At 32.1% G+C, this 18,406-nt stretch overlaps 1 protein-coding gene across 5 annotated transcripts; it reads right to left on the bottom strand.

Annotated features, from left to right (window-relative positions):
• Nucleotides 1-469: 469 nt before the first annotated feature.
• On the bottom strand, nucleotides 470-17,017 carry LOC130612416 (alkylglycerol monooxygenase-like). 5 transcript variants are annotated; one of them, XR_008975454.1, is made up of 17 exons: nucleotides 16,651-16,780; nucleotides 14,460-14,611; nucleotides 12,358-12,640; nucleotides 11,163-11,266; nucleotides 10,044-10,139; nucleotides 9,643-9,709; nucleotides 9,487-9,519; nucleotides 9,013-9,045; nucleotides 8,678-8,757; nucleotides 8,510-8,569; nucleotides 7,475-7,558; nucleotides 7,249-7,371; nucleotides 6,885-6,967; nucleotides 5,539-5,627; nucleotides 4,391-4,535; nucleotides 2,716-2,764; nucleotides 470-1,731 (listed from the first exon to the last, which is right to left on the bottom strand). XR_008975454.1 is itself a non-coding variant. In XM_057433722.1 (15 exons), the coding sequence occupies exons 2-15, from the start codon at nucleotides 14,583-14,585 to the stop codon at nucleotides 4,426-4,428; spliced, it is 1,371 nt and encodes a 456-aa protein (XP_057289705.1). In that variant the 5' UTR covers nucleotides 14,586-14,611; nucleotides 16,820-17,017; the 3' UTR covers nucleotides 2,904-4,425. The 5 variants fall into 5 exon arrangements, 3 of the variants coding, with proteins under 3 accessions (XP_057289705.1, XP_057289703.1, XP_057289704.1); XR_008975455.1 differs by having other exon boundaries at nucleotides 4,405-4,535; XM_057433722.1 differs by lacking the exons at nucleotides 470-1,731; nucleotides 2,716-2,764; nucleotides 16,651-16,780 and adding an exon at nucleotides 16,820-17,017 and having other exon boundaries at nucleotides 2,904-4,535.
• Between the last annotated feature and the right edge of the window lie 1,389 nt (nucleotides 17,018-18,406).

Genomic DNA, 18,406 nt, shown 5'->3' with positions numbered 1-18,406 from the left:
GGTTCAGCCACCTCCCTTCGAATTATGCCAGAAACTATAATCAGTATGATCGATACTTTCTGATTAGCGTTCAGTACAAGAATGCAAGAATAGGATAGATATCTTGCGCGGTTATTAATGTTAATTTGGCACGCTTTCCATAGTTTTAATGGCACTACGACCCCCCTTGCAGGACTCTCATTGATAACAGTACATTAGAACTTAAAAGGCCATCTGGGTAAAAAATAGTAATATATTCTACTTCTTGTCCCGACTTTCAACTTAGTCTACTTTTTGGACATACCACACTAGCCTGGATTACACTAATAGTAACATGGACATACCACACTAGCCTGGATTACACTAATATTAACATAGTAACATAGCGGATGGAATACCTTAATGATAATTTTTTGCGGATTGTGTCCATATTCGTGAAAATTAGTACACGCGAAAATAATAAAAAATGACTCGAAAAATAACAGGCATAACAAAGACTTATTAAAAATGTACTTCTGTAAATGTTTACTCGAATAATGATTTATTCCAAAAATAATCTTTATTCGCGAAAATTAAAACTTTGGTTAAAATTAGCTACCTGCGAAATTATCTACACGCAAATTATCTACAAGTTGGTACCATTTAGGTATTTATAAATGTATAAAGTCAATATAAATAAATTTTTTTATTATCATTATTTTTTTTCTTCATCCGACAAGGAAGTGACGTCAACTGCCAGCTGTTTCTTGTTTCGTTGTAATTTATATTTTCTTGACAATTTTCTTGGTGTGTTTTGTTTTGATACGGGACATTTCCTGAATGCGTGACCAGTCTATGATTTTTAAAGAGACGGTCATACCATACAACATTAAATCTATATGTTTCGATCGATGGGATATCAAATCCAAGTCACAAGATCCTAAGCCACTACAGGATGTATCGATTTATTTTAAAAAAATTATGTACAGGTAGGTCTAGAATCAATGGTTTGATAATTAGCTACATGTTTCGTGCGAAAATAACACTGGAATTTTATTTCCTTGTACTTCACGCAAAAGTGTTAGTTCTTTCTCAATAGCATCTCGATCAATACCAACAGCATCTTTTAGAAATAATTCCATGCAACGTTTACACAGAACTTTTCGGTACTTGCTAATCTCAATAATATCGACAAAGTAAAATTCCCTATATTCTTTCTGCTTCCCAACATCCCTGCATTTAGTGCATAACTGTTGGCCCGCACATATGCTACCCTTACATTCCCAGTAGTAACTGCAGTAATATTTTAACTGTTCTCCGTCGCCTTTTGAAACGAAATTCCGTCTATTAAACAACTCCAAGGCGTCAATAAAAAGCGAGATGTCGTTATAAACTGTTGTTATGGATTCTGTCGGGTCTTTGTTGATCACGACGGCCGTTGCTGTTTTTATAGCGCCTTTAAAACTGCTAGTGTGTCTTTTATACTGTTCAGTGTTTAACGGTAACTTCGTAACTCGATAAGAGCGATATTTTTTCTGTTCCATGTTCATTTCACTATCAACGTCACTTCTCAGTAGCGGCGAAAAATGTTGATTTTGTTTGTCCATTTTCTTCTTGTTGTGATTTCCGTCGGACATTAACTTTATGTCAACATGATAATAACGTTGTTTCTTTCTTGTCAACAATGTCACTCCTTGGTCGATTTTTGAAATGTTTTGTGATTTGATCATGATGGGAATTCTATGTAAACTTCTCAAGTCAACAACATACATTCTATCAAAACAAAACAAAAATTAAAATTTCAAACTACTAAGAATTATAATTGACTGGGGACAATTTTTTTAGCTGCGATGACAATTAGAGCATTTTTATTTTATTTTATTTTTAATACACCTAGAGAAAGTTACTAGCTAAGAAATTCGACATCTTACGCCAGGTGTACCAGTAAACCCGAATCTATTCTTTTTCTGATTAGAATCCCATAATATTCGGTTAATCCGACTTTGTTTAGCTCGTATTTTCGAATTCCCCGGTTAATTTGTACACGACAACGCTCTTAGCAAGAAGTGTTTGATATTTAGTATTGCTTTATAGATTGAAGCTCACATAAAACTTGCCTTTCCTGTTTTTAACATGTTGAAAGGACCAGGGGTAAAAGAACCTTGGGGCCAAGGTTAGAAACAATCTTAGAATAGGCGCCCACATAAAAAAATCAAAGACCGTTGAGGCTTTTACAATAATGTTCACTGTATTCAGTTATGCAGCGAATATTCAACCTCGTACACAGGGCTTTGGCAGTCCGTCGAAAACTTACAAGCCATGGCGACGAGATGAGGGATATTTCGTTTACTAAAATTATGTACGTAACAAAAAGGTTTTTGAATTCTATTTGATTCTATTTTGAATTCTATAGTGATAACCCAAACTGCTATTGTTGAGATAACTCAACAGTAAAAAGTGATCAAAATAAATAGAATTCCCGGATATTTACCGCAGTTTACAGATTTTTTGGTAAAACAAGGGTTCATTTTCTAGAATTTTTTGTGTTAGTAATATTCGAATGTTCACAATTTTAAAACATATAGCATTATATTTCTTATTAGAAAAGGTTAGATCCTTCCCCTTTAATTTTCAACGTTGATTACCGCCTGTCCCACCGCCCTCCCGCCCCGTTGCTCCTAGACTAATACACATAGAAAGTACGTAATCTTACAATCCGAAAAATGTCAATAAATTTAATAATTTTTATCAACTTACTGAGAAATTATGATGAACTCCTTTTTTATTCCACGTTGTCAATCAGCAGCTAAAAAAAATTAAAAATATAAAGCCACACATGATCAAGTTTCTCAATCATAAAATTAGACGTGAGAAAACAATATAATTAATTGCAACGATACAATTCAAATTGTTTTGTTTATACAGTTTTAAATTAACATCATATCTTTTTCATACTTCAACCCGCCAGATAGTAAAACCTTTTGTAACAATTTATAACATAATGGCGCGTCATTAAAACAGTCCCAGGTTGTTTATGGCGAATTATTTCTATTTATATCGTTAAAAGCCAGACGACGAAAAGACAAAGCTTGTTTTATTATAAAAAAGGAATCCCTAATTTGGGGGCATTTAGGCTAGACTCGCATTATAAGTGTTCACTTTCCCAACAATTGTAAATGACACTTCTTAGAGTAACTCTAAAAGATAACGTTGTTTTTTGACTGTCATAGATGCCATTTCTTTTTACCACTAAACATTAGCTTTTTTTAACTTGCGCCCTTCTTACGCCCATACACAGCCCTGTATGTTATGGGCGTAGATAAACGCAAATAAATCTGTGTCCACTTCACTCTCATTTTTTGTTTTCGTTTGACATCGGAGAGCAAGATAAAAGACAACCTTGATCTCTGGGTTTGTAACCTTGGATGAAGACCGAAAAGCGTAGATGTATATAAATAAGCAACAAGTCCTGGGATCGAGTTTGGTAATAAGAATCCAAAAAAGCATGGGCATCGCTAAGGATTTCATGGGTGCCTGCCGCTCTTTTAAAACACCAGGAATTTGGAACAAGTGAGAAATTCCTTAAAAAGTCACTCCAAATGATTAGTTGGCTGAATAAGTTTTAGTTTGCTAAGAGAATGCAAGAAATAACATGTACGAAAAGGGGTTGTCACACAGACTTGCAGGATTGTTGTACCTGACACAAAAAAGAGGACGAAACATTTTTAGAAAAAATATTGATTAGCCATGAAAAATAAAATCAATGAAAATGCTAACAAAGCAGTTTCATTTAAAATTATAAATATATCAAAAATCATCCAACAATAGTATAATTTACAGTCAGCAGGCTGCAAAAACACTATATTTGCACATCACATGGATTTAACCAAATAACCGAATACCCACAATCCTAAGCCTGTGTGGACATTGACAAGTTCAAAATGACTCAATTTAATATCGGAACAGTAATTACTTGTGGTAACAAACTTCGAAATTAGCTGTACTGTATAACCTATTTTGAGCTGGGTTTGAGTTTCTTTAAACACATAATGCTTATTAAAATCATATACAGTTTCTAGAACTTAAATTATTTACATTTTTTTAAAAATTTTCATACAAGTTTCACTTTAAATCAACTGGGCAAATTTTAACATTATATCTATATAATTACTCACAGTTGAACTAGCCATCCTGTTCCTGCAGAATGACTTTCAGCTGGGAAATTTCGATTTGTAAAATTTTTAAAATATATTATTTTTTTATCTACAACTAATGAAATAAAGCAAAAATTATACAGCAAATGTCTTAATAAGCGTCCATGTTTAAGGGTTTTATCCAGGAAAAGGCGCCTACTCAGTCATTTATGATCGCATAAAATTACAGCATATTTTCTATAGTTTGAAATACAGTAAAAAGACATTTAATAAAATACTTCAAAAAACGAACAAGAAACCCGTATTCTTGACTTTAATTCAGTTTCGCAGTCTTCTTCTTCCTGTTGAACATGAGATGCACCAACACGCACGATGAAAGAATATACACGAGCCGTATGATGATCATACCGAAACGTGGTACAACTAAAAGTAAAAAGTGAAGAAAAAAATTTTTTATAGCCTGTCATGAATACACCCACTTCTATTTGGCTATAAATAAAAACGTGTTGTGTTTTTTGAAAACGAGGCAAGGGTGAGAAATAATTCAAGATTCGCGAAAGTAACAGAAGGTTGAAAACTTTTTGGAGCACTGTTATCATGGGTTAACTTATGCTCCAATAAAAGAAATCTTTAGAAATACATAAATACTAAAAATATTGTGGATGTTAGTAGTAGTGTAATATTGATGGTGACACAGAGCTAGTAGAAATGGGGACATAAACTAGGCGGCACAGCACGTTACTTTATTGAATGAATGAATGAATGAATGAATGAATGAATGTATGAATGAATGAATGAATGAATGAATGAATGAATGAATATATGATGAATAATTGATTGATGGCAACAGAATTATGATTCCTTAAGTTTTAAAAAGGGATCAGAGAAAATTACCCTTCAATCCAATTAATAGCTTTCGGAGTTAAGAAGATGTGAATAGTTCTTGAAAAATCTACATTTCTTGGTCATTGTTTATGTAAATAACTGAACACTTTAAAGAATAAAAATGGTGCTCAAGCGGGGCATGCAAAAAGGTGTTTTTCCTGCGGAAAAAGGAGGGTGCTAAGAAAAACGAATATTATTTGGTTTCTTATAATAATTTTCATGTAAACACATAATATCCTGCACGATTCGGAAAATCACTTCTTTAAAACACCTTACACATTAAATTAACGAATCGCTTTGTAAAAAAAATTCAGTTTGTTCACACTTGTTATCTTTTAATAAAACAACAAGTCAGCTTCTAAGGGTGTTTCGAGTACGAATATTAAAATTATTAACAGCTGGGACAAATAGTCTCCTAAGATTTACCAACAGCTGTCTCGTAACATCGCTGCCACAAAATCGATAACGAATTTCAAAGAATATCTGAAAAAACTGTCAGAAAAAAAATGTTTACAACGCATAATAATATATGCTGACAAACCTGGGTTTACGTATCCACCCATGGTTAAATAACCATCAACAATGAGTATCAGGATACAACGAACAAATTCAACATGATACCCAAAATGTCTAAACGAGAACCAACAACAAATATATATATACTAGTCATTAGCCCGTGGAAAAATCCACGGGTTCGCCCGTCGCAGCTAAGCTACCATTTTGCTTGACAGACAGACGGACGGACGGACGGACGGACAGACAGACGTATACGGGCATTATATATATATATATATATATATATATATATATATATATATATATATATATATATATATATATATATATATATATATTTATTTGGGAATTTTCCCCTAAAATGCTACTAAACTTTTCAAAGACCACTTCAGCATTACGCGGTTTGAACAAAAAACTCCGCAAAAAATCGAAATGTTGTCCCGCTGTAAAACCTTAAAAACACAACATTTAAGATACTACCCTCTAATAAGCGCCACACGTTGAAGTTAAAATATTTTATTAGCGCCGCCCTATAATAGCCGCACCCATATGAAGGGCGCTAATTGGAAAAGACAATCGTTGATAGCAAGTCCGTTTAAGAAATTTCCAAGGCGCCAAGACATAAAAAGACTTTCTGTTGGGCAGATCATTTGAACAATTAATATGTTTTTGAAAAAAAAAACAGATGGGAAAAATATTTGTTTTGAAAAATAATTTATTACCGGCGTCCTACTTTCAGGGTTACCAGGACCGTCGACACAGGAGGCTAGGAAAAGGGGGGCATTCCTCCTACATTTTGTCGGATAACGTTTAGAAATCAGATATCAAATTAATAGTTTATATATTTTACTAACGTCGTGTATAGTTTATGTGTGTTACATATATGCCTAACACTGTCATTAATAATGTTATTAAAACTGTCAAAAAAAAAAACATTTATCACTATATCTCATCAAAAATAAATGTAAACAAAACATACGCATAAAATGAACAATTTAGGCTTGTTTAAAGTTACAAAAAATAAAAGTTCATTTTCTGGCAGTCTAAAAGGTGAATTGTCAATATATCTTTTGCTGTGATTCATCCTATATAACTAAAATATGACCCCTTCACTTTTATTATTGTCTCAACTATCCAATTTTATTATTCTCTCCACTATCCAATTTTATTATTGTATCGATTATCCACCTAACATTATTAACACGTACAAGGTAAATCACTACCTCACTTTAGCTTGAGAGAAGGAATCGAAATATTACGATGATTTGGAGACAAACATATGAGAAGTTAGCTTACTTCATTTTAAGGAAAATGAGAGATCAACTAGCATGGACTAAATACTTGGCTTAACGAGAATAAAACAATTCTCACCTTTTCTCGAGAATGTATCCGAATACAGTAAGGCTTGAAAATATGATAAAAAGCACTCCATAATTCTCTGCTTGTGATATACCCTGAGAGAAACAACAAACGAGAGAGATGAAAGAAAATATTTGCATTTCTTTGTGCTACCTATTAAGAGAACAAGTTTTTGCAAACTTGACAACATTGTACTATGGCATATTTATTTTTTAAAAACAATTGTGAACATAAACAAGTCTTTTAAACTAAAAATTTCTTTTTTAACAGTATCAACTCTTTGGATTACATTATATTCGAAATACAAACTTCATGTACAACAGAACAGATCTGTTTAGAAAAAAAGCTAGTCAAAATAACAATAATGCGTTCTCACCGTTTTAATGTCGAAAAATTGTTGAAACAGAAGAACTGCAATAACAAAATGAATGAAAACATAGGTAGCTTCGACGGTGTCATTGTCTGTAATCAAATCACGGTAAACGATAGGATGTTCAACCTTTGAAACACAAACAAAACATATTCATATTTACATTTTTAAATATTCATTTTAATCATTTATTTCATAGATATGTTCTCGTACCCGATGAAGAAAACATTACCTCTGGTAGTTTCATATCATCCTCACTCAGTCCAATCTTTTCAGATTCAGAGAGCCAGCCTGGACTGCGAAAAAAAACACCGAACTATAAAAAAAAAGAAATGGTAAATGGAAATAAAATATATAACAATACATGTGGACTGACTTAGAATTACCTTTAAATTCTATTGTTTTTTTAGATATTTAAGAAAAAGCAGTGCACAGGCCACGAAATTTTGTCGTTTGAAGGGAACGGAGGTTCGTTCACCCAAAAAGGGTAACGATAAAATTTTTTCGTTTCCCTCATTTCGTCGTTACAGTTAACAGAGTAACTCTCTTTTTATGATTGCAAATAAATACGTATTCTAAGGACTTCTGACTTTTATTACACAAATCTTGCATCACTGTCTGGCCACCAAGATCCCTGTTGACCTTACTGCTTTCTTACTGCTAATATCCTTCGTTATGCACGCTTGTGAAGGTAAAGCAAACTCATATTTAACGTATGCTATTTCAGTTATGTAAAAGTATCTCAATTACCATTTTTACAAGACAGAACGAGCTCACCAGCTCGTTCTGTCTTGTAAAAATGAATAAAGACTTGTGGAACAAATTTTCTATTATTTCTGTAAAAAAATGTTCAAATAAATCCAAAAAAATTATTTTTGAAATATTAATACTCTTGGTTAATGAAAAATCGTTCACGCTATGTTATCCAGTGATATTATTTAAAAACAATAATAGAATCAAATATGTTTTTGAACATCTTCACAATTATTTGTTTGCCTTTTTCTCACATTTTTCACCACGATGTTTAAATATCCTTAACATGTCCAAATTAAGGATCAGAATTAGTACTTTACCTTCCTAAATAAAATCTATTTATTATTTTAAATAGCATCTCCTATGACTTGCTTATAAAGGTTGCATTATAGTTAACATAAAATTAGGAGTGATCCCAGTGACAAAACTGGCGAACGTTGCAACTGAAAAAAGGATTGGGTAAAAGAGATAAAATTGGCTTTAGATGCTGTCAAATGTCAAACAAAAATCTCACCTTGTCGGATATGCTTTCCATTTTGTATGCACGTTTGAACAGGTCGATAAAATGACCAAACTAAAACCAAGAAACAAATCACGATGAATTTTCCCAAAAATATTCTGATGATAAACAAATGTTAAAAGTAGTTAAATTTTAAATTTGATTAGGAGTCGGGTTGTGTACCTGAAGCAGCCATGGGCTTGTTGTCATTTGTATACCAACCAAACCATAAGCAACTGTTTTATCTTCAGCTGCAAATGTACCTAAGCAGTAAAAGTAATAAACACTTAAACGCACAGAATTTTTTTTTATGCAAACATATATTTCCTGTTGACACAAATAGATCGTCATAAGCATAGAGATGGGTGTCATGTTATGTAGGTGTATTGGTCTAGTTAGTTTGCACGTTTAAGTGGTGGTTAACATAGTAGCAAAGTGAAAATTCATTTTCATAGCTCAGAACATTTTTGGAGCATATTGCTTTACTGCTTATAAGAACGTCATTTATAAATACTTACCAAACATGCGATCCCATATTATCAATACACCACCTAAATAAAAAAGATAGGTTCTTGTCACATGTATAAAATGATTTGATACAATGTATTTCCTATTGTAAATAATTTTTCTACCTTTGATTTTGTAATTAGAAAAAAATGGAAATAAACACAAAAACTTGAATAGAAACATTATATTGTAAGATTTTTTTCATATTTTTACAAATTATGAGACAAAAAATAAACAATTAGATATTTTCTTTTGCAAAATACTTTTCAACCAAAAACATTGAGGTCCTGTCTCAAAAGTATATCAGATTGGAGTAGCGTTATTTCTTACTCACACGTTCCCACAAAAACAAGAGAAAGAATAGAATGTTAAACGCTATATAATAATTATCAAAGAAAATATATACTTTTATTAACAAGGGGAAAGAGTGAGGAAAATTTTGTCCTATACTGTACTTGCAACCTGTTGAAAATATATGAGTTTACCGTAATTTTTATCAATACAATATGGATTTCGACCTAGAATAAAAAAAGCAACAGATTATATATTTAACAATACCAAAAATTAAATGGAGATTCATAACAGCTTTTAAATGTTTTTTAGAAGCCAAATGTATGCAAATGTATGCAAAAATATCATACCATGATGTACTCTATGGTGACTCGCTGTATTTAAAATGTACTCCAAGGGGCCAAGGCTCCTGATCACCTTAACAAAAATAATCATAAGTATAAAGAGCTAATAAAAAGTAACATAGAATGAAACACCAAAAAGATTGATACAGAATAATATGTGAAGTGAAAAAATTCGAAATACTTATTTTGTGAAAATTAGAGTGATAATTCACAAAAATTAGGTTTTGAAAGTCCACTGGGGTATCTCAAAACGGTCTTTAATTTTCAAAATGATCAAACCAACCAACTATCATTATTATTTTGCATTACATTTTATACAAATTTTATACGAAACATCAAATTGAACAACTGGCTGTTTATGTGTTGTTTTTTTCTAATGGCAAGGTTATCAAAGAGTAATAGCTCACCTCAGTATGTACCCAAAATTGATAAATGGTGTTCAGTTGTATGTGCAAGAAAAATAATGAAGGTGGTACAAGCAATGCCACTGGCACATAGAACAACTGAAATAGAAAATAAAAATAATTATCATAAAGTATAACTTTTCTTTTTAACTTCAGAAGTTGTCTATTTGGAATTTCAGTAATATGTATAAATATAATTCAATAATCCTGTTGTAACATAGGGATTTACAACGTATAACAAAAGTTTCTTTTTGGGAAAAAAATGAATGTTAGCATAAAAAACTTTTAGGAGATGTTAGAATATTCAAAACCTTCGGTACAGATTTTTGGTTATTAAAGAGATTTTAGAAGTCTTTTAGGTTGCGTGGCCACCCTGGCCTAGAATAAAGTTGGTTGTTCAGGACATGACAAAATTTATATTATTTCATAACAATGATCAAACAGATAAAGGCAGTATTACACAATTCAAATGATGGAATTCGATTTTCCGAATTTAACAAATCGGATTATGAATCATACAAAAATTGTATGATTTACCAAGCTTACAGTTGTTGCATTCGATTTTTAAAAGGTTGGCTCTTAAGCAATCAAAATGCTTTATTTTTTATATTGAATGTGTTTAAAGAAGTAAAGTGTGGGTTTGTAAAGTCAAAAATAAGCAAAGTGTAGCACGCTTTAAAAACATGAAAAAAGTTTAACAAGCTTTTATCAGAGAATGGTTATAGGAATTGGCAAAAGCTAAACAAAAACAAAAAACAGAGAAATGAGAATAAAAAAGAATCCTGAGGGAAAATAAAATAATTGTGTTCTAAAACCGAAATTTACTTAGCAATATCAAACTCACAAAATATTTCTTTTTGGAAGCCATTCTTTTATCCACATTCAACGCTTTCAGTGTCTCGTTTTAAAATCGTACAGATGCTATAACTGCAGTAGCAGTGAATTTATAATAACACTCTGATAATATTTTATTGATAAACAATAACAAAAATCTGTTTTTGTGTATCACATGTCAAATTTTAATTAATATAATTTAACAAATCAAATTTGATTAATCTAATTGTGTATTGCTGCCTTCAGTGGTAATAGTTTTAAAATACAAAGTATTGTTGCATTACTCACAGAAGTAATTGTGTTTTGAACCACACTTTGTCGCAAAGCTGTAGTCAAATTCATCTCCTCTGAACTATGATGCATTTGATGAGATGCCCAAAACAAATTGATCTCTAAAATCAGAAAATGTTTACATAATAAACTGTTTTTATACAACAGGGTTCCAATTACCAGTTCCCAATTCACAATTTGCGAAACGAAATGCCATTTTTGCGAATCACTTTGCAAAGAAAATGATAAAATTCAAATCCAATATTTTTAAGCGGTGATAGAAATGCTTTTTCAGATCGCATTTTAAAAATTTAAGAACGACAAACAGTGATAGAAAAGCTTCGTTAGACCATATTTTAAAAATTGAAGAACGAAAAAAGACGATAGAAATGCTTTTTTAGATCGCATTTTAAAAATCTAAGAACGAAGAACGGCAATAAAAAAGCTTCGTTGGATGGCTTTTTAAAAATTTAAAAGCAAAAAGTGGCGATAGATATGCTTTTTAGATTGCGGTTTAAAAATTTAACACAAAGCAATTATTTTCGCGTGATTTTAAAGGAACTCACTAACGTATTGTGTTTTTGAATGAAAGCAATTACTTAGACAGTACTGTAAACAGCATTTTACTACAAGACTTATGTTTAAATGCGAAAGCAACTTTGAACAGTATACTGTATTTAACTTCATTGTAATGTTCACGAAAACTGACTAAGAACTTCTGAAACATTATTTAATACCTCGGGTTCCCTTTAATTAAATATTTTATTATAGCACGCTATAAAATTAAACTTATTTCATCTTTGCAACATTATTTCGGCTTCAAGACAAGAAAGTTATAACTGAGAGAGTCGCTAGTTCAGACGCTAAGTTCTTGTGTTTGGGGAACACGAGGTTAAACGTCCCCCCACTTGTCTCCAACAAAAAAAATAATAATGCAGGAAAAAGTTAAGCTCACAGGTCACAAAAAATACAAATTATCATCGAAACACAAGTAGCTACTAATGAACAAGCCAATGGTAATTGATCTACGGTGTTCCCAGGCCACATCCACATCTAGGTTTATTTTGTTACAGAGTGCCGAAATTTTCGCGAACCGACTTTAATTTTTTAATTCGAACCCTGTACGATAAAGAAATTAAATCAAAAATCCAATGTATAAATGTATAAAATCTATAAAAACATAATTTTAAAACAAAAATCTTCACATATATACCATGAGATGCCCGATGAAACCAATAGTGGGCAAAATCAGCAAGCAAAAATGCAACAAACCAAACAAGCAATGAATTCCATGGTAAGACATATAAACAGTAATTTTGATATGTCCAACAATAAAGAACCCATATAAGAGGCCTTGTTACAATTTTTTTCATAGCTTGTTGCATCATACCACTTGTGATATTGGTAAATAAATAGAAAGTCTTTAGTCTTTGATATCCTTTGATGTAACTTATAATCATCTCAATCACAATAGCAGCTGAGAAGAATGGAAAGGCCTATTGAAAATTAAAAAAAGCAAAGAAATAATATTGAATATATATAGGTATACTTTAAAATTACTACTTATATTAAGAAAAATAAGCCAAATTATCCCCTCCCTTTTCTTAAAGTTTTAGATAATTACTTTATAAAACTTCTAGTTTTAATTTCTGTACAACAAAGCTTAAAATTTGACAAATAAATGTTAAAATGTTAAAACTTGACAAATAAATATTATTTTTGCCTTGTAACCTCATAGGCAGAAAGGCAGACCAGTGTGGCTTAATGATTTTTCCGAAACATTTGTTTTGTGAAAATATAGCTAAACATATGTTTATTTCATAAAGTGTACCAATATGTTAGATGTCTAGTATCCTTGTCACGCAAAAGGCAAGTAACCATGGCAACAGTGACAGCTGTTACATGTCTTACATGTGATGTGAGATATTTTTTTACATTATCTACAAAAGTGATTTTGCTTATAATTTAACTTTTTCAACAAAATATTTCTTTTCATACCTTTTTAGGCACAAAGTATTAAATGGTAGACTACCCTCCTGGAAGTGTAAAATAAAACTCAAGAAATTACAATATCTAAACAGGCTTTTTCAGGAATATTTGATAAGGTGTGCGATGAATCGCACGTGTAAATCAAGTAACGCGTTCGATGTAAAATGCACGTGCAAAGGATGTTATACGTGCAATACGGGCTTCAACGTTAATTTTTGATGCACATTTATTTTGCTGTAGAAAAGTGGGGGACGTTTTAAATCGTGAACATCAAACACGGTGATCGAGTGTCTACTGGTATAGGTCTTACACAAGAAATTCAGCCATACGGTTCTTAACTAATGCGGAGGTGAACGCTGACGGAGCATGGATGAAGCAAGTCTGCAAAACTGCACTTACAGGCGGGATAAACATTCTATCATGGATTTAATTGTAGATGATTTCTTTATTTGACAAAACAATCAGAAACCATAAAAGTTCCGAATTTAACGGTTTTTTCTTTATGCCTTTAAAAACGAAACCCACGTGCCGTATAATTCTTTTTTCTGCATAAATTTTAGTTAAATGTAGCTGAATTTTCCGAATGAATTTTAAAGTTTTATAAAGCCACGTGGATAAAGATTTTTATTAATTTGAAAACAAAGAATATTTTTGCCTATTTGCTTGTGTTCTATGTGTAAAGGTGAAACGATTTTATTCAAGATTGTGTTCTTTTCGTCAATATTAGCTAGAAACTTTGACTTTCACAAATAAATCTGTTATAAATTTAAAATAAATTCAGCCTCTGCACAACCAACCGAAATGAAAAATAAAATTCCTTTTAATAATCACAATAGAAAAACCATATCACGGAAATGTGCCAGTTGTGATTCTCCATTTTTTAAACGAACAACTGTATATATTTCTTTTATTAGTTCCAGACTAACCACTCAACACCAGACTGCAAACAGAATGGTTTATTAAAACTTCCTGTTTCACTTGGTTACGTGAAAATAAGACTTTGTGTGTCCGCTTTTTGTTCAATATGCTGCTGAGAGCTTCTGAGATTTCAAAAAAGCCTTGGTCTTTTTTTAAAAGCGTTATTTGTGTGTTCTTTACCAGTTGTCTTACAGCTACATATTTTATCAAGTTTATTTTTTAAAAACGTAACTAAAAGTCACTGACAGTAAAAGCTCCCCAATTTTACCTTTCTGGTTGTTAAATTTGTTTCTTTAATAACGCATCAGCAAAATATTAAATAATTTTTGGTGATCATCAGAAGCATTATTGCTTTAAAAGTAAGTAACTTAGAATAAAAAACACAGGAAATCTCATGAGAATACTTACATCAACTATATAGTCAGGTACATCTGCTATATGCTCGAACATATGTGTAGATGGCTGCACCATATAGAAAAGCCTTCCTGCCTTTACAAATGCAGATGCATTTGTACCCCTTCCAGTACCAAACATAATGTAAACACACACCAGTCCACACACTAAAAAGAAAAGTACAAAAGTATATATTGGCTAACAATTCTTCATTAATTAGTTATATACATATAAAATCATAATGCTGGTAGTGTTGAAATTCTTTATTTATTTGATGCATTTTCATAAGAACATTTTTATATATTGTGTGGTACTCAAATTGTGTATACAATCCCTATACCTGTGCAATGTGCTGACGAAACTTGATGATATTTTAGGTAGTGAATGGACTGTTAAAATTGTTATTTTCAGGAAAGGTTTAACCAGTTACTTCTTTTTTGACTTGCAGAGACTTACTGACGGGGTAAAAGGTAGACAGTATGAGGGCTGTGTGAAAAGTGTTATGTTTTAAGGTATGGGTAGTGGAACTGGAATATCCTGACTATTTAGGAAGGAATGATATGAGGGTGGTTAGGTAGATGTTTAACACAAGTCTGGGAGGCAGAAAGTTAAGATGAGCTGATAAGCAGGCTAGGTTTTTGTAGCATTAAAGATGTTACCCAGATAAGGAAATTGGGCTGGTTGGTCAATTGATAAGACTGGATAAGGATAATTGGGTAAAAAAGTGTAGACTTCATAGTTCCCCAGGTAAATCCCAGACGAAACAAAAGACTTGACAGGAGGTAAGGGAGAGACTTGATGCAGAAAAAATTAAGTTTAGAACTAACACAATCTAAATAAGATAGGAAGAAGGTCATCCATATACCTGGACTAACTCATGCTAGCATAGAAAACAGTGGTTAGGGCAAGAATGATGATGATTTATTTATTTTCTCTGAAATAATGTTTGGATCAAAAATTGATCAAAAAAATTTAAAAGAAAGAGTAAATTTAAAAGAGAGATTTTTTTTTTAACCTTATCACTACTGGATCGTTGATGTCTGTTGGTTATACTGATAACTTCATAGGGTGGGTAAGCATGGATATAATATTCATCAAACAACTTGTCCAATTGCTTTAGCTACATGGTTTCCTTGCGCTGATTCGATTTTGCTTTATGAATCAACAAGGTTTTTGTCCAGCGGTGGAAGCAATTGGCTTACTTCAATCTCTAATGTTTTATTTAATTAATTTTTTTGGTGTTTATGCTGGGCAGCATTAGTGAGTCTATTGTTTATGGTGCGTTGTCATGAGTGTACCCCAGTAAGGATTTGGTATGACCAGCTCAGGTGTATTAGAACATAGCAAAATTAAACAACGGATAGTTACTAACAAAGAAAGTCCTATGGATAAGCTGCCTTTGTCAGCCTTCGTTTTGTGGTGTGTGCGTACTCATGAGATAAGGGTAATTTTACACGAGTAGTTTTAAAAAAGAGAGAAAGGAACTAACAAAAAGTTGTAAAAAAGAGGAAAATGAAACAATGAGAAGTTGTAAAAACGAGAGAGAAAGGAAACAACAAAAGTTGTAAAAAAAGAGGGAAAGGAAACAAAGAAAAGTTATAAAAAAGGGAGAGAAAGAACACAACAAACAGTTGTAAAATTTGCGAGTAGGAAATTGTTATTTATTGCCTTAAAGCCAAGAAATATTTGCTAATTAACTATGAAAAGGCAACCTATAAAGAATTCATTAAAAACAAGAAGTTGTTGACAAATAGCTACGCATTATGAGACTAGGATACACGCACAAGAGAGTTTTGTGTTTTTTAATTTTCTCAGCATCCTTACCCCTTTTCGCTAAATATCTGTTTTATATTAACATCACAACGTCGTTAAATAAAATCCATTTGTCTTTCTAACACCGTGTTTTTTTTGGGAACATTAGCATTTATTAGACTCGCATCTTTCTTCTGATATTTATATATAAAAACAAAATCTAAGGAAATCTTATTTTTTATAAGAAACAAAAATATAAAAATACGTGTTTAAAAACAAGAGTTCAAAGTCCAACTTGTTTGTGCAGATGTAGAAACTCCACAATGAATATATAGCTATACTGTGTAGCTTACACCTTGGTAAACATTGAAAGTCATCTGTTTTGGGGGGTCAACTAACGTTTTTCGCGAAAATAAATACATCGTTGGCCCGTAAAACTCCATTAATCACTCACCGTATTTCGTCCCAATACCAGACTTACCCCAGAGAAACCAAAAACAAAATATTTGAACTTATTCTAAAAACGAAAGTGAATCAATTGCTGGTTATTTTCACCGTGTAGGGAAACCACAAATACTATTTAAGACATCTTTTGATATGTGTGAACATAGCTATTCACTCACATGATTTTAAAATCTCAACGGAAAGCAGATTTTGTTTCTCTTCTCAAATAAAGACCAGCTTCCGAAAAGCGGCACCCCTCTCGCGAAGAACATTTGCCTCCAAAGTGTAACAAGCATAAAACCGACTAGGGGTGGTGCTTCAAACTCGTTCGGCAGCACCCGTTGTATCTTTTTAATTCCTGAAGGCTAGAGAAACATGTTCGTCTGTATTTATTTTTGTTGCAACTAGCTAATGTCAGCCAATCCCAAGGGGAATTGATAACTTGCCAATGTTTTTAAAAGTTTACAAAACGTCCAAGCTCGACCCCAGCACATTCGGAAAGCGCAGCGCCGTTGAGAAGCAAATAGTCCTGGGGACGAGGTTGAAAAACGTTGCGATATAAAAAAGACGACGTGGGGTTGGGGTATTTGTAGAGTATCGTGTTGTTGTTTTCCTCCCTGTTGTGTGGAGGTTGCTATTAAAAAAAATCGGTATAAGTTTTATGGACGTTCCCCAAACCTTTTTTCTCTTTCTGACGATCTTTTATTTTTTTTTTATTTTTTTTTTTAATTATTATATATATTTCGCCAGTAAGTATGTATATACATATAAATTACAATGCTAGTTGGCATATAATAACAGCAGGAGCAAGTAGAAGACACAACGTGTCTTATCATCGAGCCTCTAGTGTTGAGCTTCTATAATAATACCTATAAAGTATACATATATTTACAAGAATAATGTTTTCTCTCACTCTCAGTTTTTTTCTATGTGCTACAATATCTAACCTACAAATACTTTTTTTTGTCGATAACTGTTCCAAGTAACTTAACTTTTGTTACTTTTTTAAAAGAGATAAAAGTATCAATATGCTTCGTATTTTCATTTAAGAATGAATTCCATATAACTGGACCTCTGTGTCGAATGGAAAAAGTAGTAGATTTAAGAATGGTTTTTGGAATAATAAAATTACTTTTTGCATACCTGGTATTGTACCTCGATATTGGAAAATTGATTTGTGAAAATTATAAGAAGACGAAGCTCGGACCGCATTAGAAAACTAAAAAGAGGCGTGGGAAAGAGAATGGATATCCACGAGGCGAATTCGCAGAAAATTGAGACATTTTCTACTTTTTTACACAATTTGAACCAACGAAATCAATGATGTTTACAATTAATCTTCTCTGCTTCCTTGCGTGCTGGCAGTAAATCGATTAACTAGCACAAAAAAAATATTCTCAAAATAAAATGTTTGCGATATGGTAAAAATTTTACGACCACCACTTTTTAAGCCGGTTTTCACTAGGCGGATTAAAAATATAATTTTAGTTCTAATAAGCTATTGTTTTTTAAAAATAGCCGCCAATTCTTTCGCTCCGCCTGTCGATTTTTAATTTTAGCGTGTAAAAAAGGCGCCAAATTAGAATGAAAACAAAAATAATTTCTTTTAATGGAAAGATAAAAATTTGTCGCAGATCGCTTTTAATAAAAAAAGGTAGGTAAAACTTACTGACGCAAAAAAAATCATGTGTTGTCTCCCTCCTCGCTAGCTATCTTGAATATTGATCAATGCTCAAACATTACTTTTTGAGCTTCGTGTTTACACT

This window comes from Hydractinia symbiolongicarpus, chromosome 10 (assembly GCF_029227915.1).
Source record: "Hydractinia symbiolongicarpus strain clone_291-10 chromosome 10, HSymV2.1, whole genome shotgun sequence".
NCBI classification, from domain to species: Eukaryota; Metazoa; Cnidaria; class Hydrozoa; order Anthoathecata; family Hydractiniidae; genus Hydractinia; species Hydractinia symbiolongicarpus.
This window is presented reverse-complemented; position numbering and strand designations above follow the sequence as displayed.

Bases quoted from the DNA above. Each gene is read 5' to 3' on its own strand.
- LOC130612416 (XM_057433722.1), bottom strand. From the start codon at position 14,585: ATGTTTGGTACTGGAAGGGGTACAAATGCATCTGCATTTGTAAAGGCA. The intron at 11,267-12,357 runs GTATATATGTGA...TTCTGATTTTAG, and splicing joins GTTTCATCGGGCATCTCATG to AGATCAATTTGTTTTGGGCA. The intron at 7,372-7,474 runs GTAATGTTTTCT...TGTGTTTCAAAG, and splicing joins ATGATATGAAACTACCAGAG to GTTGAACATCCTATCGTTTA.